This window comes from Dromaius novaehollandiae, chromosome 18 (assembly GCF_036370855.1).
Source record: "Dromaius novaehollandiae isolate bDroNov1 chromosome 18, bDroNov1.hap1, whole genome shotgun sequence".
Lineage (NCBI taxonomy): Eukaryota > Metazoa > Chordata > Aves > Casuariiformes > Dromaiidae > Dromaius > Dromaius novaehollandiae.
This window is the reverse complement of record NC_088115.1, coordinates 4,614,449-4,634,264: the sequence shown is the minus strand read 5'-3', so window position 1 is coordinate 4,634,264 and position 19,816 is coordinate 4,614,449. Positions and strand designations below refer to the sequence as shown.

The 19,816-nt window shown below is 48.5% G+C and overlaps 2 protein-coding genes across 2 annotated transcripts in view; one reads left to right on the top strand and one right to left on the bottom strand.

Annotated features, from left to right (window-relative positions):
* NTN1 (netrin 1) overlaps positions 1 to 6,354 on the top strand; it is a 121,913-nt gene extending 115,559 nt beyond the window's left edge. The window contains exon 6 of the mRNA XM_026120599.2: positions 1,687 to 6,354. Within this exon, the coding sequence (XP_025976384.2) occupies positions 1,687 to 2,015 (329 nt within the window). The 3' untranslated portion in view covers positions 2,016 to 6,354. The remainder of the gene's footprint in view (positions 1 to 1,686) is intronic.
* Positions 6,355 to 9,588: 3,234 nt separating this feature from the next.
* The window catches only part of STX8 (syntaxin 8), a 111,671-nt gene continuing 101,443 nt past the window's right edge, over positions 9,589 to 19,816 (bottom strand). Inside the window, exon 8 of the mRNA XM_064522476.1 lies at positions 9,589 to 10,702. Coding sequence (XP_064378546.1) covers positions 10,635 to 10,702 — 68 coding nt within the window. The 3' untranslated portion in view covers positions 9,589 to 10,634. The remainder of the gene's footprint in view (positions 10,703 to 19,816) is intronic.

The window sequence follows — 19,816 nt, the reverse complement described above, 5'->3', positions numbered from 1 at the left end:
CCAGCAATGTCATTGTCCCTGTCAAACACTGAACAGTACTGGGTCAGGAACCATCTCCTAGAAACACGTGATAGCTCTATTTCCCCTCTTGCAAATCCTTTCGTAGGTTTGAATAGGCTCAGTATAGATGACCTTGATTTTGGACAGTGGTAACATGTCTGTAGGATCACTCCTATTCCCCAGTTCATTATATGACCATCTTGTACTGCTGGTGGGAGGTAGCCAAGACCACTTTTCTGTTACCTTGTCCATGGTCAGTGCCAAGCATGGCTGGCTCTGGAGATGAAAGGTGGGTGTCCCAAAGAAATGCGTGCTCCAGAAACATTCCAGAAAAACAGAGCAGTCAAGCAACCAGAAATCGTTCCTGATCAGAAGGACCCAGCTGCATATTCACACTCAACCATGGCTGCAGAATCGTCATCCATAAGGAGGGGCCTGCTCAGATGCCAGGTGCTCACAGATTGCTCAGTGCAGCTCATTCCTTATGTTGGCCCCAGGCAGATGTGCTGGAGGCCTTAACAGATCTTTCCTACCTCCAGCTGCCAAATGCTTGGAGATAAGGGCCAGTTCCAGCATTCTGTTCTAGATTTTGGCTCACCCTCTCTAAAAGCCTGGGGCTGCTTTAGGGTCTTGGTGTAGATGTGTCCGGTTGCCCCTCTGGCAAGGAAGAGAGAGAGGAGGGTGGGAGGGACAGGCAGTGCAGAAACTTTTCCTCTTGCTGAAGCACACAGTGCTCACCAGACTCAGGAACTGGTCTGGGTCATGCTGTAGCATCTGAGTCTTCCTGGCTGGAGCTGGCACATGTGTCAGGAAGAGTGCTTGGTCCTGACAGTGCAAGCCCGGGTTTTAACAGCATTGATGAGAGCTGGTGTCTGGTTTCTGTCCTTACTGCAATACACACCTTGTGCACAGAGCCTTTGCCCTGAACTTTGGCCACTACTGAGGCCTGGAGGCACACATTTTCCCTCAGTTTATTAATTTTCCACTTTCATCTGTGCTTGTAGCTTTAAGGGAAAGGCAGATTTTAACACCACAGTGACCTTATGGCATACATGAACCAGACTGATTTTTAAAGATTTTTTTGTATCACTGAAGAGTGAGCTACACGAATGGCTCTGGGGAACTGTTCCATCTGTGTTTGCTTCATAGCTATGTCCTGAAGGTCCCTGGGAGATGGATGGGCCCTCCCAAGGACACTGATAGGAGAAAGAGGCAATTCTCCCCCCAGTCACTCTGGATAGACCTGCATCATTCACGTGGGCCCTAGCATAAGGAATGAGTTGGGCCCTAAAGTATTGCCGCTCCCAGCCTCCCCTCTCCTCCTGGGGGTCCTCCTGCCTGCACAGCCTATGGGATAACTGGGTCCTGCTCATCTGGGACCAAGAGGGCCTCCTCCTTGGCAACAGAGCTGGAGAGCACTTTCCATGCCCATTGTAGTTTCAGTATCTTTGCTGAGACCTTCTGCCATCAGCACTGGCTACTTTGTTCTTGGATGAAAGCCCCAGAGACAAAACCAGTTTCAGTGCAACCACCATGGGTTGGCCCATGGTTGCTCCCCGCCAGCCTGGGCTCTGGAGACAGAAATCCTTTTCCTCACACACACTATTAGGTGGGACTTTACATTCATTTTCTTCTCACTAGCCCAAACCATAACATCTTTTTCTCTCTTGCCTTGGCTTTTTCCAGCTGTTCAGATCCACATCCTGAAAGCAGAAAGAAATGCCGACTGGTGGAAGTTCACAGTCAACATCATCTCCGTCTACAAACAAGGGAGCAACCGGATACGGCGCGGAGACCAGACCCTGTGGATCCACTCCAAGGACGTAGCGTGCAAGTGCCCCAAAATCAAGCCCATGAAGAAGTATTTGCTGCTGGGCAACAACGAGGACTCTCCCGACCAGAGCGGCATCATTGCAGACAAAACAAGCCTGGTGATACAGTGGCGGGATACGTGGGCTCGGCGGCTCAGGAAGTTCCAGCAACGGGAGAAGAAGGGGAAGTGTAAGAAAGCCTAAAGGAAGAGAAGGCAATGGAGTGCACGAGAGAGCGAGTGAGAGACTGACTGTGCATGCTGCTTTGTGTAGAACCTGGAGCGGATAGGGCCTGGGATTAGGGACTTTGGGAAGGAAGTCGTGTTGCAGTTTGTTTGTGTCAGGGAGGGCTGGGGCGGGGGGACAGCCAGGAATCACGTCTGTGGGACTGCCAAGTTTGCACCTCATATTACAGGAAGAAAAAGAAAAAATCACACAAAAATAAAACGAACCATTGCAAGAGGAGGGTGGGTGTGGGCATGCAGCACCTCGACCACGGTGGGAGTGCGAGCAGTCCCCAGTGCCCCCCAGCTTCTTTCTGCCCCATTTGCTGAAGAAATCAGAGACACCAAACTGCCTTAAAACTGCTGACATCTGCTAGTTCCAAAGCATAGACACAGGGACGATCAAGCCTGTAAGAAACTAATCAACGGCAACGCTGGAAATTAACCCCCTTCTCCAAAATACATATTCTCAGTTTAGATTGAATGAGACAGTTATCGTAGAGGAAACTAAACAGAGACTTACCACTGAGGACAGATCTGAGGATCGACTAATATAGGTTATTTAAAGACTCTTCAGTATATGATAGCCGTAACGATCACCTGCTGTACAGTACCTAAGAGGCAGGACGAGGTCTCCAGCCGTATTGATGTGCTGATCCCATAGCAGCAGGTTAGCCAACCATACGCACAAAATGGTGCAAAAGAAGAGACCACGTTAGTTAGCGACTTCCACATGGGCATAACTCGGGCAACAATTCCCTGCTTCAGTCTCCATTTTTCCAAGGGGAGTTGCACGCTGCTGCTGCACACTGGCCACTCGTTGCAATACATGCACCGAAGGAGCTTGAGCCCAGGGGATGCCCTGGTTCCCCCTTCAATTCACAGTCAAGTTAATAATCAGGAGCCCCAGGGAAGCACCCAGACTTTGAGGAAAAGTTGGCCTCCAGTTCCCATATGTGCCCCGGAAAATCTCACCCCTAATATAACCACAATCTCTGAGTCTCCACTCTGGTCATCCCTGAGACCTCCTTCATGGGTTTGGTCCTTTCTGCAGCCATCAACAAAGTGAGGAGCCCTTGGATAGGAAATCCATGCAGAAGATACTGAAGTCCCAGATGGCAGTAGTTTCATTTCCAAACTCAGCCAGCTTTCCCCAAACTGGCCCAGTCTGGCCCTCGCTCCCTCAGCCTAGTCAGTCCTTCCAGCTTCTCATGTCCCTGCACGAGGTGGCCAGCACTCACCTGCATGGTGGAGTGGGATAGCAGGTGCCAAGCTCCTGCTGGCCCCCAGGGCTGTCTCCATGGGCCGCAGGACCAGAACAGAGGACCATGTCTTTGGCTGCGTTACAGCCTGTGCAGGGCAGAGAGACCAGCCCCAAGGGAATGGGTCTCCACCGGGGACCAGATGAGCGAGATTTGACCCACTTAGAGGCCCCCAAACTGGATCTTCCACTGGAGGTTAAAAAAAGCAGATCTACCAGCAGAAAATGTGATTCCTAATCTCTAATCCCAATGAACTGGGAAGGCAGGGACTGCCCTCACCTCCATCTCACACCCTGTGAACCAGCAAGTGAGGGTGGGAGCAGCTTTCCCCAGGGCACTTTAGGGGCAGACCTGGCTCTTGGGTTTTTTGTCTCCAGAAAAAGTCAGGTCAGTGCTGCTTCGCCTTGCCAGGGTGGCAGGCTCTTCCACTTCCACATTGGTCCATAAAAAGCGGGGGAAATCTGAGTTCACCTAATCAATGGGGGCAGGCAATAGCTGGGGTGGAAATGCAGGGAGGGCAGTCCAGGTACCTGGATGAGAAGCAAACACTAGTCGCTACGAAAAGCAAAACCTCCCTGATATTTTTCCTTTTAGGAAACTTGGAAACATCTATTTTATGACATTTTCCAGTGGTTTTGCCTTGTTTTATAGCAATTGACAATATTTATATAATGACATAAACTACCATAAAGCGAGGCAGCCATGTAAATAGGTGTAAAGTGGAGGGCTCCCAAGGAAGCACAGGCCAGCGCCGCGCTGCTGGGAGACATGGCACAAAGGGGACCAAGTACTGCTGAGCCTCCCCCACAACCACAAGGGCCCTCAGAGATGAATTCGGACATTAGGATTGAAATCCCGCTCTGAACGCCAAGCAATACACCAAGTCACAGTTTTCTCCCCAGTCCTTTCTTGCTCAGAACAGACTAATTTTACCTTAGTTTAGAGCCCAAGAAGAGCCAATAGCTTTACAGGCAGGGGGACGCATGCACCCAAGTCACCAAAGGGCTTCCAAAAGATAAAAGTGACCTTAAGTGTCTCAAAGGAGACTTAAAGCCACAAAGCTTGACTAGGCAGCTCTCCTCCAGCTAAGACTAACTGATGCTAGGTAGAATCTGTGCCGGTTGGAGACAGCTTGTCCTCAATTAGCCAAGGTGCCCTCAAACCACAGGTGCCCCACAAGTCCAAGGTCCCTTCAGCCTGTGCTGGTCGTATGGACTCTCACAGGTCCGCTCCATGGACACCTGCAAGGCTTGTTCAGATGGACAACCACCTTCCAAACAACCCATCAGGAACATCTAGCCCAGCAGAGCAACACGGGGAAAGGCAGTGAGGAACACAGAGGAAACACATGGAGCATATGTCTTTAGGCAAATAAAATACAATTTCTCTTGAATAGTCTAAAAACAACTGGACCTAGTTCAAAGTCTGTTCTTTCCAGGCCTTCAGCACTCTCCTGCACAGGGAAGGCAAGGCTGGGGAAGCTGGGGGACTTGGGATCTACCCATATCCAGGCACCAAGTGCTCTCTGACTCCCTCTTCTAAGTACGTGTGGCCGAGCACTGCCACCACCCTCCAGCACAGCCTCGACACCCACCAACACCCACAGCAATGGAGACAAGCCCCAGCCCTCTAACCAATTTCCTCATTTTGGGAAGTTGCAGAAGAAACTCCATCCATTTCAAGCAGGCAATCATCCACGCTGCCAAGCTGCCAGAGCCCAGGGACCCTCCAGGCACTAACAGAAACCAATAAATGGGAAGGAAACCACGGTGCTTGTACAGTTAGCACGAGATGTAAAAAAAATTAGAGCTCAGAGAATCTATTGTAACCAGAGTGACTATTGCAGATGTAACCCCACCCCCACCCCAGCCCCGGCCCACCAGGGCCCCGTTCTTTGATCATTGTTGGAGTTTTGTGCTTTCCAGCCAGTTTAGAGAAGCTCCTTCACTCTGTCCATGGTTAACCAGTGCCTCCGGTAACACTGACCTGCACCAACGGCTGGCGTAGCCCATCCACAGCCGTACTCCTCCTGGGAAAGGCAGAGCAGTCCCGTTTCCAGGATGTCTGGGGAAGCAAGTCATCCTTGCTGCCACCTCGGGACACCTGCTTTTGGCGGGGGGGGATCTCTGGCCTGTCACCCAGACAAGATCAAGATGTCACCCTTGAACATCACCTTCCATAGCCAGGGCTGCTGCTCTGTTGGAGGTAAGCACTAGGGCAACCACACTATAACCACTGAGGAATCAAGGTGTCCTCCCAGGATGCCCCCAACGCAGTGGCTGCGGCCAGCAAAGTCACCTGCTGTGCTCCTGGAGAGCCACAGGCCTTGCCAACGTGTCCCCTGCCATGAAAAGCAGCTGTCCCAGGGCACGAGGAGGTGAGAAACCCTGGCGAGAGGGGGCCCAGCTCCCCATGGCATGGGGGTGGGATGGGATGGGGGGTCTGCAACTAACCGCAGGACGCGAGGGCCACCGGCGCGCAGGCAAAGCCGAAAACCAGAGGTGCCAGTGGGAACCGTGACAGAGCTCATAACAGGGTAAAAGGGCTGCGGTGCCTTCGAAGCGAGTTCGGAAAGCAGCTGAAATGCCAAAACAATCATCACTCGACGGTCGCACCTGACAGAAGTCGTTTCGTCTCGTTTTTGTTCGTTTCGTCGTGTCCGTCCCCTCTCCCCGCGCACCTGCCTTTTCTCCCCTTGCGCAGCCCCCTCGCAAAACCTGTGTTTGTTTTTGTTTCTGTTTTATTTTTATTTCTGTTAATATCTTGAATTGTAAATGTTGTTTAGTTATGACCATTGCATACTGCTTTGGGCGATGTTTCTTTACAATGCATACTAATATATTATGGTTATTATATATGAATATATTTAATGACACGTGAAAAAGTTGTGGATTTTCTTATCATTTTTCCGAGGTTTTTTTTTTTTTCCGTTCGTTCGTTCGTTCGTTTTGTTAGATTGGCTGTAATTGAACCAGAAGGAGCTTGTAACTGTTCAGCACCCACTCGGTAGAACTAAAGTCAGAAACCAGTTGAATAAACTCTTGTAAACCATAACAAGCTCCAGCGGTCTCTGCTTCCTCCCACCCCAAGCCCAAAGGGCAGGGACCTGCTCCGGCAAAGCCAGGGGTGTTCCATGTCCTTGGCAGGGTGCTGGTGGTCTCCCCTTCGCCTCCCACCCCGCAACCCTGAAGGTCCCTGCAAAGTCACCGTTTGCAGGAGCCCTGGACAGGCAGGGAGCGAGGGGACGCCGTGGGGAGCAGAGGAGCTTCCAACCCCATGGCCAAAGCCAAGCCCTGCTGCTTGCACCCCCTGGCCGGGCTGGTTATCAGCGCGGTCCCCTTTCTGCTCCCACGCCCACCCGCAGTCTCTGGTGCGGTGGATTTTTAAGCCACAGTCAGCAAAGGTGAGAGCAGCGGGGAGAGCAGAGCGAGCCTGGGCTCCATCTCCGGACGCTCGCTCAGCTCACAAGGGGCATCACCAGCCCCAGCGCCCGCCGCTCGCCTGGAAGCGGCCGGCACTTGAGACGGGGCAAAGATTGATGCTAAAAGACGAGCTAGAAAGCCTGTGGCAGAGGAACCAAGGCGGCAAAACACTTCCAGAGGGAAAAACACAGGCAAAAGGTCCTGCAAACGGCTGAGGGGTCAGCCTGCATGACACATGCTCTTAACGCCTCTGAGATTTTATTAATTCGAAAACATCGCGGAGGTCAGAAATCTCAGATGTTTATTGCAGCGACAAATGGGGCAGCAATGCCCCACCTCCGCTCCGGAGCTCTGCCCTGCAGCTTTGCAGAGAAAGCAAACGGGTTTCCCAGATCGCCCCAGCTTTTATCCCTCTTGACACAGAGCCGCCGGCCCCAAGGCTGCAGCGGCGGCTCTGAGAGGCGGGTGAAGTCGCCTATTCCCAGCCTGGGGCTGCACGCAGAGCGCCTGCTCCCCCGGGCCCTGCCGCAGCGATCCGGCCGCTCGTCCATCCAGAAAAGTGCCCGGCTTCCCCCAGGGAGGAAATAACAACTGGAAACACCTAAACGCCAGAGCATGTTCTCATTTGACAGGAGTAAAGCAGAAGGACGGGAAGGCGAAGCCCAGGACGCCTCTCCGGGATGCACGGATGGGACGAGCAGGACCGCGGCTAGGCAAAGCCACTGGTGTGCGAGGCGGCCCGGCCCGGGTGTGCGGCTTTAGCAGCCCCGGCAAGCAGTTGCAACGCACAGCCCGAGTGCCGTTTGCCCCACGCCTGGAAATCAGAGTGACCCCCACCAAACTGCAAATGCAGTGGACTCCAATTAACGGTGCTTTTCACCCTCGCTTGCTCAGAAGCAGTCACGAACCACTCAGAGAGTTTAACCTTCCCTTTTCTTTTGCGGAGCAGCGAAACAGAAAAAGGTTTCCACACGCATCTGAGCGCTGCCAAATCCGCTTCTTTTTAATAAAAGCCCTCACTCACATGACACATTAAATGTTACCTAAAGGGCAAATCTAAGAATCTCTTTGTTAGATACTTCAGCAGAGCAAACTCCTTGCGTTTCTACCTTTCCCATGCATGGAGAGCAAAAATGTGTTTGAGGACAGAACAAATGAAAAACATGTTTTTTAAAGCCCCTATCCGAGCACAGTCCCTGTGTCACATTGATCAGGATAAATTATGCATCCATTCTGCACGCCCTGGGAATTCAAACAAGACCTTAATTCCCTCCGTAAACTACAGTTTTAATTAGAAGCCAAAGTCCATATTCTCATCTCTGTAAATCGCCTGGCATTCTCCTGCTGTCACCGAAGATGCACAAGGCTGCACTGGAGCGGGGAGAGCGCAATCGCGCCGCGGGGCTCGCACAAAAAGCCTCCTAATGAGAAACAATTCCGGGCAGATTTTCCAGCTTGGTTCCTCCACACAAGCGCTGCTGGAACGCACGAGTTTTGAACACATCTCCAAAGCCGCACGCTGCTTGTTTCCAGCTGGAGCAGCCTCGCTTGAAGCTTCATTTCTACTTGGAGATGAAGCAATAAAATAATCAAAAACCTGTTGCGTCCTTTCGAAAACCACCACGAGAAAGTAAAACTATCTTTCCCCCCGCCTCCTCCTTTGAAGGTTGTAATATGAAGCATCTTTCCAAGCAAAAGCAAGCAAACAGGCACAGCCTGAACAACCAGGGCAGAAACGGACTTTTAAAGGCTTCAAGAAAGATTTTCTCCAGGAAACTGGAATGGAGACCCGGGAAAGCACTCTGCTCCTTCCCAGCAATGGGCATCATTTCTCTTGCCTAGCAGGCAGGAATGCAGTATCCAGTTATCTACCAAAAAGCACAGGCCCAGATTTCCCACCGTTAAACACCAAACACAGATGCTGAAGTCAGTAGCGTGCAATCAGCCTGGCCCTCAGATTTCGCTAGCGCTGGTCTCCCCTCCAGCTGCTCACTCAGGTGCTGAGCAGCCTAGAGCACTATTTGAAGCCCACCACCCACGCCATAAGGTACTGCTGTGCTTACTGGGCTTTTTCTCTTTTACTTGGTGTGTTCAAAGCTTGCTTCATGATTTGGTCAGCTGAGATTACTCCACCAAGACCCTTTCCACCTACCCTGTCCCTGTCCCAGGAACACACAGAAGGGAAAGGATAACGTGGTGGTACTTTTCAGCTCTGGGGTACGGCTCCTGTCCTTAATGATTGAACCCCCATCCTATCTGGCAGGGTGTAGGTGCATCCAGCCTCTAGAAGCACCTTCATGCTGTAAAACCCAAGCCTCTCCCATCATAACTCACAGTCATTTCTACCTCAGGTCCTGGAGGAACTGGGTTAAAACCTCATCTCCACCCAACACTTAATGGCAGGCTCCAAGCAAAAGCTTAGCAAGAAGAATTTTGCACTCCGATCTGCAGATCTCCAAGTATGTTATAGGGGAGATCAGTACCAAGAGTCTCAACTGGTAGATGGGGAAACTGAGCACAGGACAGCAAAATGACTTAGCTGTTGTCACTCAACAGAGCCAAAAGAGCCCGGGTTTCCCAGCTCCTGGACCAGGGCTGGACCCACCAGACATGTGTTGCTGTCACCAGCTGTGGAAGGGAGGGAGAGAATAACTAGTGCCAGGAGCCAGTTTAGAGCTCTGGAAACACATACTCCATCACTGCAGTAAGGACCTTACAAACATAAGGAAAGATACATCAAGATACACAGGATGTCTGATAGGAACCATTTTTTCCTTTTCCCAAAATCAGCTCTTAGAATATGGAAGCATTATAGAACATTAGCACACACCATGAGACAAGAGGCAACAACAAAAGTCATACAGATAAATTGTATATAAATGGTTCAGCTTTTATTCAATGTTCTTATTGCTTGATCTATCAATCTGACAATCAAATTGGCGCATATAACAAAATAATGACTTTTCTGGCCAGAAGCGAGCGTTTGATACTTCTTTCTTGTTAGTTTTTAAATAGTTACATTTTCCTTTCAGTTTTAACAGTTTATGAAAAATTATAAAAGAAAGAGGCAGATCTCAATCACCGAGATTAGTACATGAATACTAGCTCATCTCCTGCGGTTAGCTGGCTGCGGAAAGCCTGCCCCAGAGCAAGGCAGAGCACCCAGAGAGACGCTCCTGCCTCATGAGCGCATTCTGGGCAACGCTTTCCGCTCTTACGCACCTGGCTGCATTTAAGACCCACTGCTGTTTACATTTCTATCTGTGGAGATCAACACTGATAATTCTCCCACAACAGCCAAAGACTGACTCATTCGTGACTGTTTTTGTGCAGTTCATCGGAGTTCCTATACCCTGGTCATCAGGCTTTTCACTTTAGGGCTGCATGTGCTCTCTGGTTTTCCATCTTGATGGAGTCTATACACATGCATTGCCTAAAACATTTATTCCTTGAGAAATGTAAGAATCTTCATTCCAAAGACAGGTGTCAGAAAGCACAGGAACGCCACTTATGTACCCCCAAACCCCCATATTATCAGCTGAAAGTATTTTAAAACCCTCAAGACGACCGACTTCAACAGAAGAAAGAGTGGGCCAGGCAGACAGCACCCCAGTATGATCACTTGCTTAGATATGGATGCACTGAGAAATGTATCTATTCTATAGGCAAGTGCATCCTCCCGAAATACTAAATCAAGGTAGGATGAGAGTCCTTCTCAAGTTCACATCCTCCAGTCGTGCAGCACTCTTCAGCTGTGCCCTGAATGAGGGAATGGACGTCTGCTGGACACAGCTTCATTCTAATACTGTTAAGTTTATTTAAAACACGGAAGGTCATTGCACAAAGTTGGTCTCTTCTCTGGAGTCCTCCACGCTCAGCTGTTGAACAGCAGCTCGAATGGGCCCCATATTTGCATTACTTTGTCGGCCAGACAGCAACCACAGCAATCGCAATCAGCAGCAAGACAATCACCACCAGCATTCCTGGAAAAGATGAAAAAAAAGAAGGTCACTGCCTTTAGCTTTTACAATCGGTCTTCTACAATTCAATTCTTCCTCTCAGGGCTGCTCCTTCTCCCATCTGAAACAGATTTTCTTCCACGTTCACTGTGTGAGACCCCTTCATACAACCCCTCTCACCAGACCCTTGCGCACTGATTACCTGTACAGCAACATGAACACAAAAGTCACGTCGGTAGAGCAGTTATTCCTTCTCATTTTGACCTTCAAACTAATTTTTTGAATTTTGTGCTTGTAGGTTATCCTCCAAGTTGAACATCTGCCTTGTGAAGATTAAAGGATATGTTTAACTCTTACTAATATCATTGTAAGGCCAGTTAAGCTTTTCTAGGATCCCTCTATACCATCCCCCTGGGCAAAGGATTATTCAGAAGGAAATCCAAATTGCATCAGGAAATTGTTTTCAATACAAACTACTCCTGCTTTAAGACAGAATGATTTGCAAAACGAAAAACAGTGCTTTTGTGTATGTACCTGACTTCGGAAAATGAACGTCAAGCAACATTAAGAAGTCTACTAGCACTCTGCCAAATCACGCAGCACGCAAGCTCTGTGTGCTCCATCCTTCCCAAAAATCTGATTGGTTCATACGCAGAAATTAATGACTAATACGATCTTACAAAACTTTATGACTATTTATTAGTTCAGGCACACCACGCTGCTATGCAGAAGGTTGGTGTTAAAAAAAAGAGTAAGTTATGGATAGTTTTGAAGACTGATCCAGAAAACCAGCAAAGCAGATTTTCACAAGCTCGCCCTCCACAACTTAAAACACTCTTGCGCTTCGCATACAGGATTATTAAATGCCAGAGAGAAGGTGACACAGCTATCCAGGCTATGTTTTGTCAGAGCCTGTTAGACCAAATTAATTCTCTAACCCCAAGCTACAGGGGAAATAGCCTGCCTCTCTTAGCTGAAGGAAGTGTTTTCCTGGAAGGGGACCGGAGCTCTGTGGTGGACACCACGATCTCCCTAAGCAATAGGGAGTCTCCGAACATCCCAACACCTCGCGCAGCTGCTGAACCGCTGCACCATGTCCTGCACACTTCGTTCAGTGGCCTCTCTCTCCCATCCGCACGCACGCTTCCCCTCAGATTAAACTTTTAATTATTAGGCTTTTGTTTTGGTTGAGTATCTGGTCTGCAGCATCCCCCTGTCAGAGCTGTGGGAATACGCCGGGGCTCCAAGAGTGGAAAAAATGTCCCTTCATTTGGTCCGTTAACAGATGACTATTACTCAACCACTTACAATATTTACAAGTCCAGCTCATGGCAATTAAAAAAGGATGTATTAAAATAAACTCCTCTTTCCAAGCTGGAAAAGGATATTAGACATAGCTTTTTGTAAATAGTGTCATGTTTTCTGTGCAGAAACTGTTTCTATGCCAGGGGTCCATGATTTTTTTCCAGTGAAAGAGAGTTGCCACCAGCAGTATTTTTCTTTCATGCTCAGTTGAAAACATTTGTTATCTGCATTGAGCATTAGCAGCACTTCACCAGATTGCATCAAAAATACATATATACCCAATACACATACCCAACCCTGGGGTTCTTGCTACAGCCACAAAACCTAACACAGATTGCAAACTGCTTAAAAAGCTTCACCCTGCGTGAACACAGCCTTTGACTGGCATTTGTGACTTTTAAAGGAGGAAGCAATCACACCAAACTTTTAGATAGTTGAAGTGAGTTGCCCAGGTCTGAGCTGGTCATCTCAGCTCCCCCCATCAGTGGAGACAGGGAGGCAGGTCTGCATGTCAGCCTAGGAGAGACATCCAAGATCGAAGGGGTAAATCACTTGCTGGGAGGGATTCACACTGAGGTTTCTCAGTAGTCAGCGTGGAGATGACTAGTTTAGCCTTAGACAACTGCCTTTTGGAGTCAGGCAGGGCCAGTCCCATCCAAAGTCCCATCCCTTCGTACTCAGCAGTACCTAGACAGCAGCTCACTTAAGCACCTGGAGAAGGCCACAGCCTCTTGGCCCAGGGAATTCAGGGGAACACTCCAAGGCATGAAGAGATGGCCCGTGTCTACTTCCCACCGCATTTTTAATGTTACAAAGTGCCTGTTTTTGCCTCAGACACCTCTCTGACCCCTCACGTTTATTTTTCATCCCTCTCCACACCAATTCTGCAGCAAGCAAAATGACAGTGACACATTGCTGCTCCTTTCCTACCCCTATTGAGGACTTATTTTTGGCTCTTGTTTCAAAAGCGGCCCCCGACCACGCTGCCCCTTTACGAGGGAAAGCAGTGGTGGGAGCAGATGACTTCTCACTTAATGAAGATCCCGTCCACACGCAGCCATCGCTGGTGCGGCGAGGGCCTCGTGCAGAGGGCAGCCTAGAGATGGGACTTTTCCCAGCAGTGCTTGCCAGGTGCCAGCTCCCTCGCGGACAAATGTTGCAGGACACTTTCGCGCTCTTCGCGCCCATTCCTGCGTTCACGACGGGCCTGGCACCGAGCTCTCCCCAATCCCTCCATCAGCACACTTCCCCACCACTTTCCCCTCAAGCAGCTTCACATTTCCCAGGCCCAGGGGATTCCCTCGTTTGCAGGGTCCCGCAGCGCCTAGCCTAGCTCCAGATCCTGCTCCGAGGTTTGTGTCCACCAGCGCGAGCCTAGACACGTTCGGAGCAGATGGCTCTCGGAGCACAAACAAGCAGCCTGCTCCCGCTCCCGCCCCCGGAAGGACGGAGATCGCTATCGTTCGCTTCTCAGGAACGGCGAGCTCTTGCCAACAACCTCGGCATCATCTATCGACGCAAGCTGCTGTGCTGATACATTGGGAACGCGATCTATATTTTATTTGGAGGTATTCAATGCGGCTGGAACCAAATAACCTGCTTAAGTTGGGACGAAATAAGATCTGATTAAACCGCCACGTTCAGATTTTCTGTTATGTTTTGCACTGAAGGGAAAAGTTTTAGAGGGTGCAAATCCTTTGCACAGTTTCAGTGTAACCGAGTTTATGGATTTTAGCAATTAAGAGACAACCGAGATCAGTTTCTTGGAAAATACTCTATAGGTGTGAATTAGTAATGATACAAAGTAGAGTTAATGGGGCATAATTATTCTTTGACAACTCCCAAGAAAAACTCCACATAAAACCAGAATCATTACACAGCAGGAACTTGGGAAGGTGGGGGACCAATAAAGCATCGCTAACGTGCAAGAGCCGAGTGAATAGGAAACGTAAGAGAACACTCAGCGCAACAACAGCGGGACAGCAAAATGAAATAAACTTCATTTTATTCCTGAAAAGAAACTGCTCTTAAAAACCTGGAGCCACTTTTCTGTTTTCAAAAGCAGTGGTCAAGTATTTACTCCCCCCATGCGAGATAGGAAAGTAGAGATGGCACGTGTCAGCGCAACCTAAATCACAAACCAGCCAGTATTAGAGGCTTATCTGATCCACTCAATATGCACAAAAAGAATAGAATAACATAAACTGGCAGTAATGTACAAATTTCAAAGTACCTCTTGCATGATAGAGACCAGATGTTACGCACATTGTATTTTTTCTTATACTATTCAACAGCAGATTACAAGGATCTGAAGCTTTTAAACTTGGAGTTTCACAGACTGCAACATGCTTTCATAACAAAAAATTCCGGATATGATCTGACAGTAATTATGCATTCTAGATTCCTGTCTTTCTTTTCTTTTCTTCTTTCCCCCCCCCCCCCAAGTCCTGCAAAATAGAAATATTCTCCTCACCAAGAACTCCTTCATGAACCAAAGCCACTAATAAAGTAAACAGGAATGAGACAGTGGAAGAAAAAAACAGATTCCTGCAGGAAAAAAAAGGAAATGGTGACAGAGACACTAATTTGTAACGTGGTTCTCAGGCAAAGGTGAGAAACAAAAGCCGAAGTCTGCATGCAATTACAGATCAGTGAAGGCAGGCGGGGGAAAGGGTTGCACTCTGGAAGTGCCATAGGGCGATGGAGTTTGAGAAAGTGCTGTTCAAGCTCAGGGAAGCTGTGCGGGAACGCAGAAGACACGTTCTCGCAGCACACTGAATTTCCACGTTCAGGACAGAGATACTGCGCCGAGCGGCTCAGCTGCTGCACCCCTTTCGGTCACCCTCAGCAGTGCCAAAGGTGACACAGCTTCGAAGCGCAGGGAGGCCGGATGCCCCCGGGCACCCACGCGTGGCCGTCGGGGCTCGCCAGGCTCTGCAGCTCCCCAACGCGGTGCCCGGTGGAGGAGGCTCCTTGCGCTTGGCCGTGCCGCGGCACAGTGGCTGGAAACATGGTCCTGCCTCCGATTCCCATGAGCACGGGTCCGTGGGGATAAATGCACAAGCTGCTTTACCTGGATTTAATCTTACTGCGGAGACTAAGGCCGACATTTGTCAGCTCCATCCTGATCCTCCTGACCCTTGATGCCACAGGGGTTAATACTCCAAACCGAGAAAAAAATGTAACATCAGTTTTTCAGATGAAAGATGGAAAGAAAAGATTACGATATGCATGATTTATCTCTAGGCTGAGCCAGTAACCATACCTCCCTGCTGTTTGGTCCATCTCCCCTAAACCTCTTCCAACAGTAAGATCGGAGGATCTGGTGTCCACAGCAACGCCCCATCTCAGTGGGCTTACCCAGGGCAGCCCTTCTCCAAGCCCCAAATCTTCCTCTCCGTAACTCACAGCTTTTAGAGTGAACGCTCCATATAAATGCTCCAGTTATAAAACTGTTGCAGACACCCTTCCCCACTGCACCTGATTTACTGCCCCAAGAATAACCTTGCAGCTGGGGTTCATCCACAAATGCAAATCCTCTCAGTTTGCATCTGCTTGAAGGGGTTTGGGCATCTAAAAGATGATTTCCTATCACCAGTTCGCACCTAACTTCCCAGGGGGTTAATGATCTATGTAAATACAGCTGATGGCTTTCCTTGGAACAGGAGGGCTGAAGGATTACTTTCCCTTGTGTCTATTAGGCCAGATAATAACTACCCTTGCTCCAATGGGACTGTATAACTTAAGGGTGCAAGTCCCTGTTAGAAATAAGACCACACTTAAAACTCATGCTCTTTGGCAGCTACAAATAACACAGTCACACAAACAGCTGTCCCATAAGTCACTTTATTTGCTCTCTTCCTCCCAACTTTTGCTACATTCCCACCCCAGAGTCCTAGACATGGCTTGGAGCTGCATCATGCTAGGCACCATGTAAACACGGAACAAAACATCCCTACCCTCAAGAGCTTAAAACCCAAGTCAACTGGCATCCCTCTTTTCCGGGATGCAGAGCCCACGCGACAGACGCCGCACATATGTCAGCCTTCAGCCCCCAGAGCAGCCCTGGGAAACGCCGGATGGACTGCGAAGGACTGCTAGGCGGTAGACGAGATGAACAATTCTGTTTTCACATTTGTAACTTAACAGATGTGCAGGGTGCATTTACTAAGTAAGCCCATTTACCTTAAATAACTGTTATGAATCACAGCTAACTCTGATGAATTGGTTTCCTCGGAGAATAGTGGATACCTACCGTCGGCCAGCAGCCCGCTTTGGTGTCTGTGATTAATCGCCCCGAATGTCCAAAGCCTTGTGCTGACTGCTCAGATAGAAGCCATGGAAGCCGCTGAGACTACACGATCTACAATTCCTTCAAAGCCTTTCTAATTCCCAATGTTAATGATGGTTGGAGCCCGGCAGAAGTTTCTGGTCATGAGCACTCCTGAGGATGAAGACAACCCCTCGCAGCACCCGGACAAAGCAGCCAATTGTTGCTTGTCAACTCAGTGCTTATGCCAGCTTTCTGACAAGGCAATATTTACTGTGAAATATCCACTTATTGTGCTGAATATAACTCCTGGGAATCTGAGTGTGTTTAGTATCTGGCAGCGATTCAAGCGCCTTTGAAAAGGCAGGCAGGAACCCTGTCATAAATACATATTGTTTTGACAACTCCCTCTTGAATAAGTGTCAAAAGATTTCTGGGCTGCTTCTATTAGACTATTGATTTACCATTAAAAATTGCTCCATACCCATGCAATAGCGGCCATTTAGATTTAATATGTTATCAATTAGAGCACACCGGTTTGTATGAGAAGTCCAGCGTTACAACTTCATACAGAGCAGGCTATGCAGAAGAGACTGTTACCCTTAACAGATAAAGTAAAGCTGAGCGCATTGCTCTTTGGCATACTGTGTTCAGGTAAGAAGACACCCATCTCATTTCTATAAATTCACCCTGGCCAGGGCTAATTCCAGGGACTGAGGATACCTTTGTTTAGTGGCATAAACATCAGAAATGCTCCACCACAGCTATAGCCCTTATCTTCTGGTCCACTGACAGCCAGGTACAACTAAGTGCAAAGAGCAAGTGTTTGACGTTGTTTCGTGCAGCTGTCCAGTGTCCCGTGCTAGCACAAGGGGTAGGTCATTAGCAATATGCTCCAGCCACAACCCCGAAACTCAACAGGGAGGCCAGCACCCACACCAGCACCTCCCAGACCAATTTAACATATGGTTTATGAAAGGCACAGGCCAGTGCTGATGTGTCCGGGGCTTCACAGGGGGCAGATAGGTCATATTAAAGATCTGTAGTGGTGATATTGGACTGCCCTTCTGCCTCAGAGGCTTCAAGAAGGACACCAGGTCCACTCCACTGCTCTTCGTCCCACGTGAAGCCCATCAGTTATGGACACAGCAAGAAGATGCTCAAGATACCCACAGTGCAGGGATACCCATGTCTCTCTCCAGCTCTCTGAAGATCAGCCCAGCCTAGGTTGCCAACGGAAATATCCAACCCAGAGCAGAAAAACAAGGTGCAATCAGCTGAGAGAGCTGTTACTGGAAAAATTAAACACGGACATTAACAGCTGCACGTCTGTTCTTGTCCCAGACCCAGAAGTTGGAAAGCGCCTTTCACTCACTATGTCCAGATACCGTCTGACCACAAACATTTCTTTACTCACTTGAGTCCAGGCAGGCAGATGCACCCACCTCTCTGCTCCCCCCGTCTTTGTTACCTCCAGCACCTGCTGCTACACTGGGCTCTGCAGGAAGCTGGATTTAGGCTTGTCCAGAATGGAAAACTAGTGCAAAATAGAGCTGCACAATGGATGCCAGTACATCAACTGTCCACGGATTTCCAGCTTCCGGAACGGCCTTTTCCCAAGGAATAATCATGGAAAAGATCATAAACGCTTTTAAAATATACTGAAAGAGTTCATGAAAGCAACCGCACAGTGAATTTGCCTGTGATAGCTGAGGTCTGGACTCAATGAGCACTGAAATCTCTTCCAGTCCCTGCTGTTATAATCAGTGCACAGAGTACTGGATGGATGGTCCTTATAATAAATAGAATAAATAAATAAGAGCATATGCTAAAGGATATCTCTTGTTTTCATGGGGGCACCTAGCCACTGGTTCTCTTCCAAGCTCAAAGTTAATCTCAGAGTCAAATCCTAGGTTGTGCTCTGGAATCAGGCTGCTCTGGGATCAGGACAGCTTTGCCTCTACCCTTCTAACCAGGGTGCCGGGGTAGCTTTTCAGACGTGGACTTGACCAACACGATCCCTGCCTTTGTCACCCCAAAGTCCGAGTCAGCTAGAAGTCCAGAGACTGGGAAAACAGCAGCCTTTCCAGTGAGGCATACGGTCTTGTGGGCTGGGAGATCTTTCTGAACATTAAGTCTATTTAAAAGTCTATTCGGTGCGACTGTGCCCTGGCTGCTTGCTGGTTTCTGGATGGTGAAATAAGTATTGATTTCAGCCAATTAAAAAAAAAATTGCTAAGGTATGTTTGTGGGTGGGTGGAGTTCATCTGCCCAGACTTCCAAATCTGCAAGGTTAACACCCAAGTCCAACCCAAGAATGTCTAATGTAGAGCTGGCAAATCCCACCTAAAAAAATGGCACGTGCCCCTCTGAGATCTCCCACAGTACTTGCTCGCTGCAGAGGGGCGGCACTCGGCAAACAGCCCCGCGCCGCAGAGCAAGCTAACGCGTCTGCCAGTGGATGACTTGCGGAGCATCTCTCAAGATCCGCTCTTCTGCTTGTTGGCAACTGTTTATGAGAAAAGGCGCTTTGCTTGGGATTTTCCATGTCTTTTCTGCTGGTTTGGGCGTAGCATCATTCTCAATAATGCCGAAGGCTCAGCACAGAAGATTGGTGTCTTTTACAGATTACAAAATAATAATAAAGAGCACGTTATGACTTTAAAGAGCCTGGTATAGCATTACATTATCTGGAAAAAGCTGCTTTTTTTAGGCCAAGAAAGCTATATTCCCACAGAACTGTCTATCCAGAAGTTTATGAATAAGTCTTCTTTTATAAGTGACATGGAGCGCTAACTTATAAACACATAATAGTTGTTTTATAGAGTAGGAAAGAGGCAGGGAAAAGGCAAAGCTTCAAGGAGAGGCTGTAGAGTCTCGGATGCTTTCTTTGAGGACTTCTTTTTAATGTCACAGTTAAAAAAAAAAAAAAAAGGAACCACCAGAAAAAAAACACCTTTATCTGCTTTTTCAGTAAGTTAATTTTAAGTCCATGTTGCCAGAAACCCTGCCCAAATCAGCTCAAAACCTTGATTTTTCAAGGCAATAGAGAACCAACTTGCAAGGCTGACTCAGAATTTGGTTCACACACCCAAAGCACTGGTTTAATATGGCAAGTACCCGAAGAAATCCATCCTGCTGTCCTTTGTGTTCCCTAAAAAAAAGCCAAACACTTTCTCCCCCCAAAAGCCATAAAATCTTTCCTTCTAACATTTTCCTCTTTTAAAGTGAGACAGGGTATTCAATTTGTATAGCATTAAGAACCACTTTAGGATAAATCCCACACTATTAAGCTGGCCTGTATGTAAATACACTCCCTGATTCCTACACCTGCATCATTGAAACCACATCTCTTGGGGCCTGTTCTTTATTAGTTTTGTGACAGCCAAACCTTTTCTTGGGCGATACGTCTATGTAAAATGCTGCAGCCGCACATTATCCTACGCCCCCGTCCACCCAAAGGAGCCTGGACGTTATTGCTTTTGACCTTCCGCTTCAGCTGCTGTGACTTGAGAAATTTAACGCTACAATTGTACCTCTCAACTCTGACATCAAAATCATTG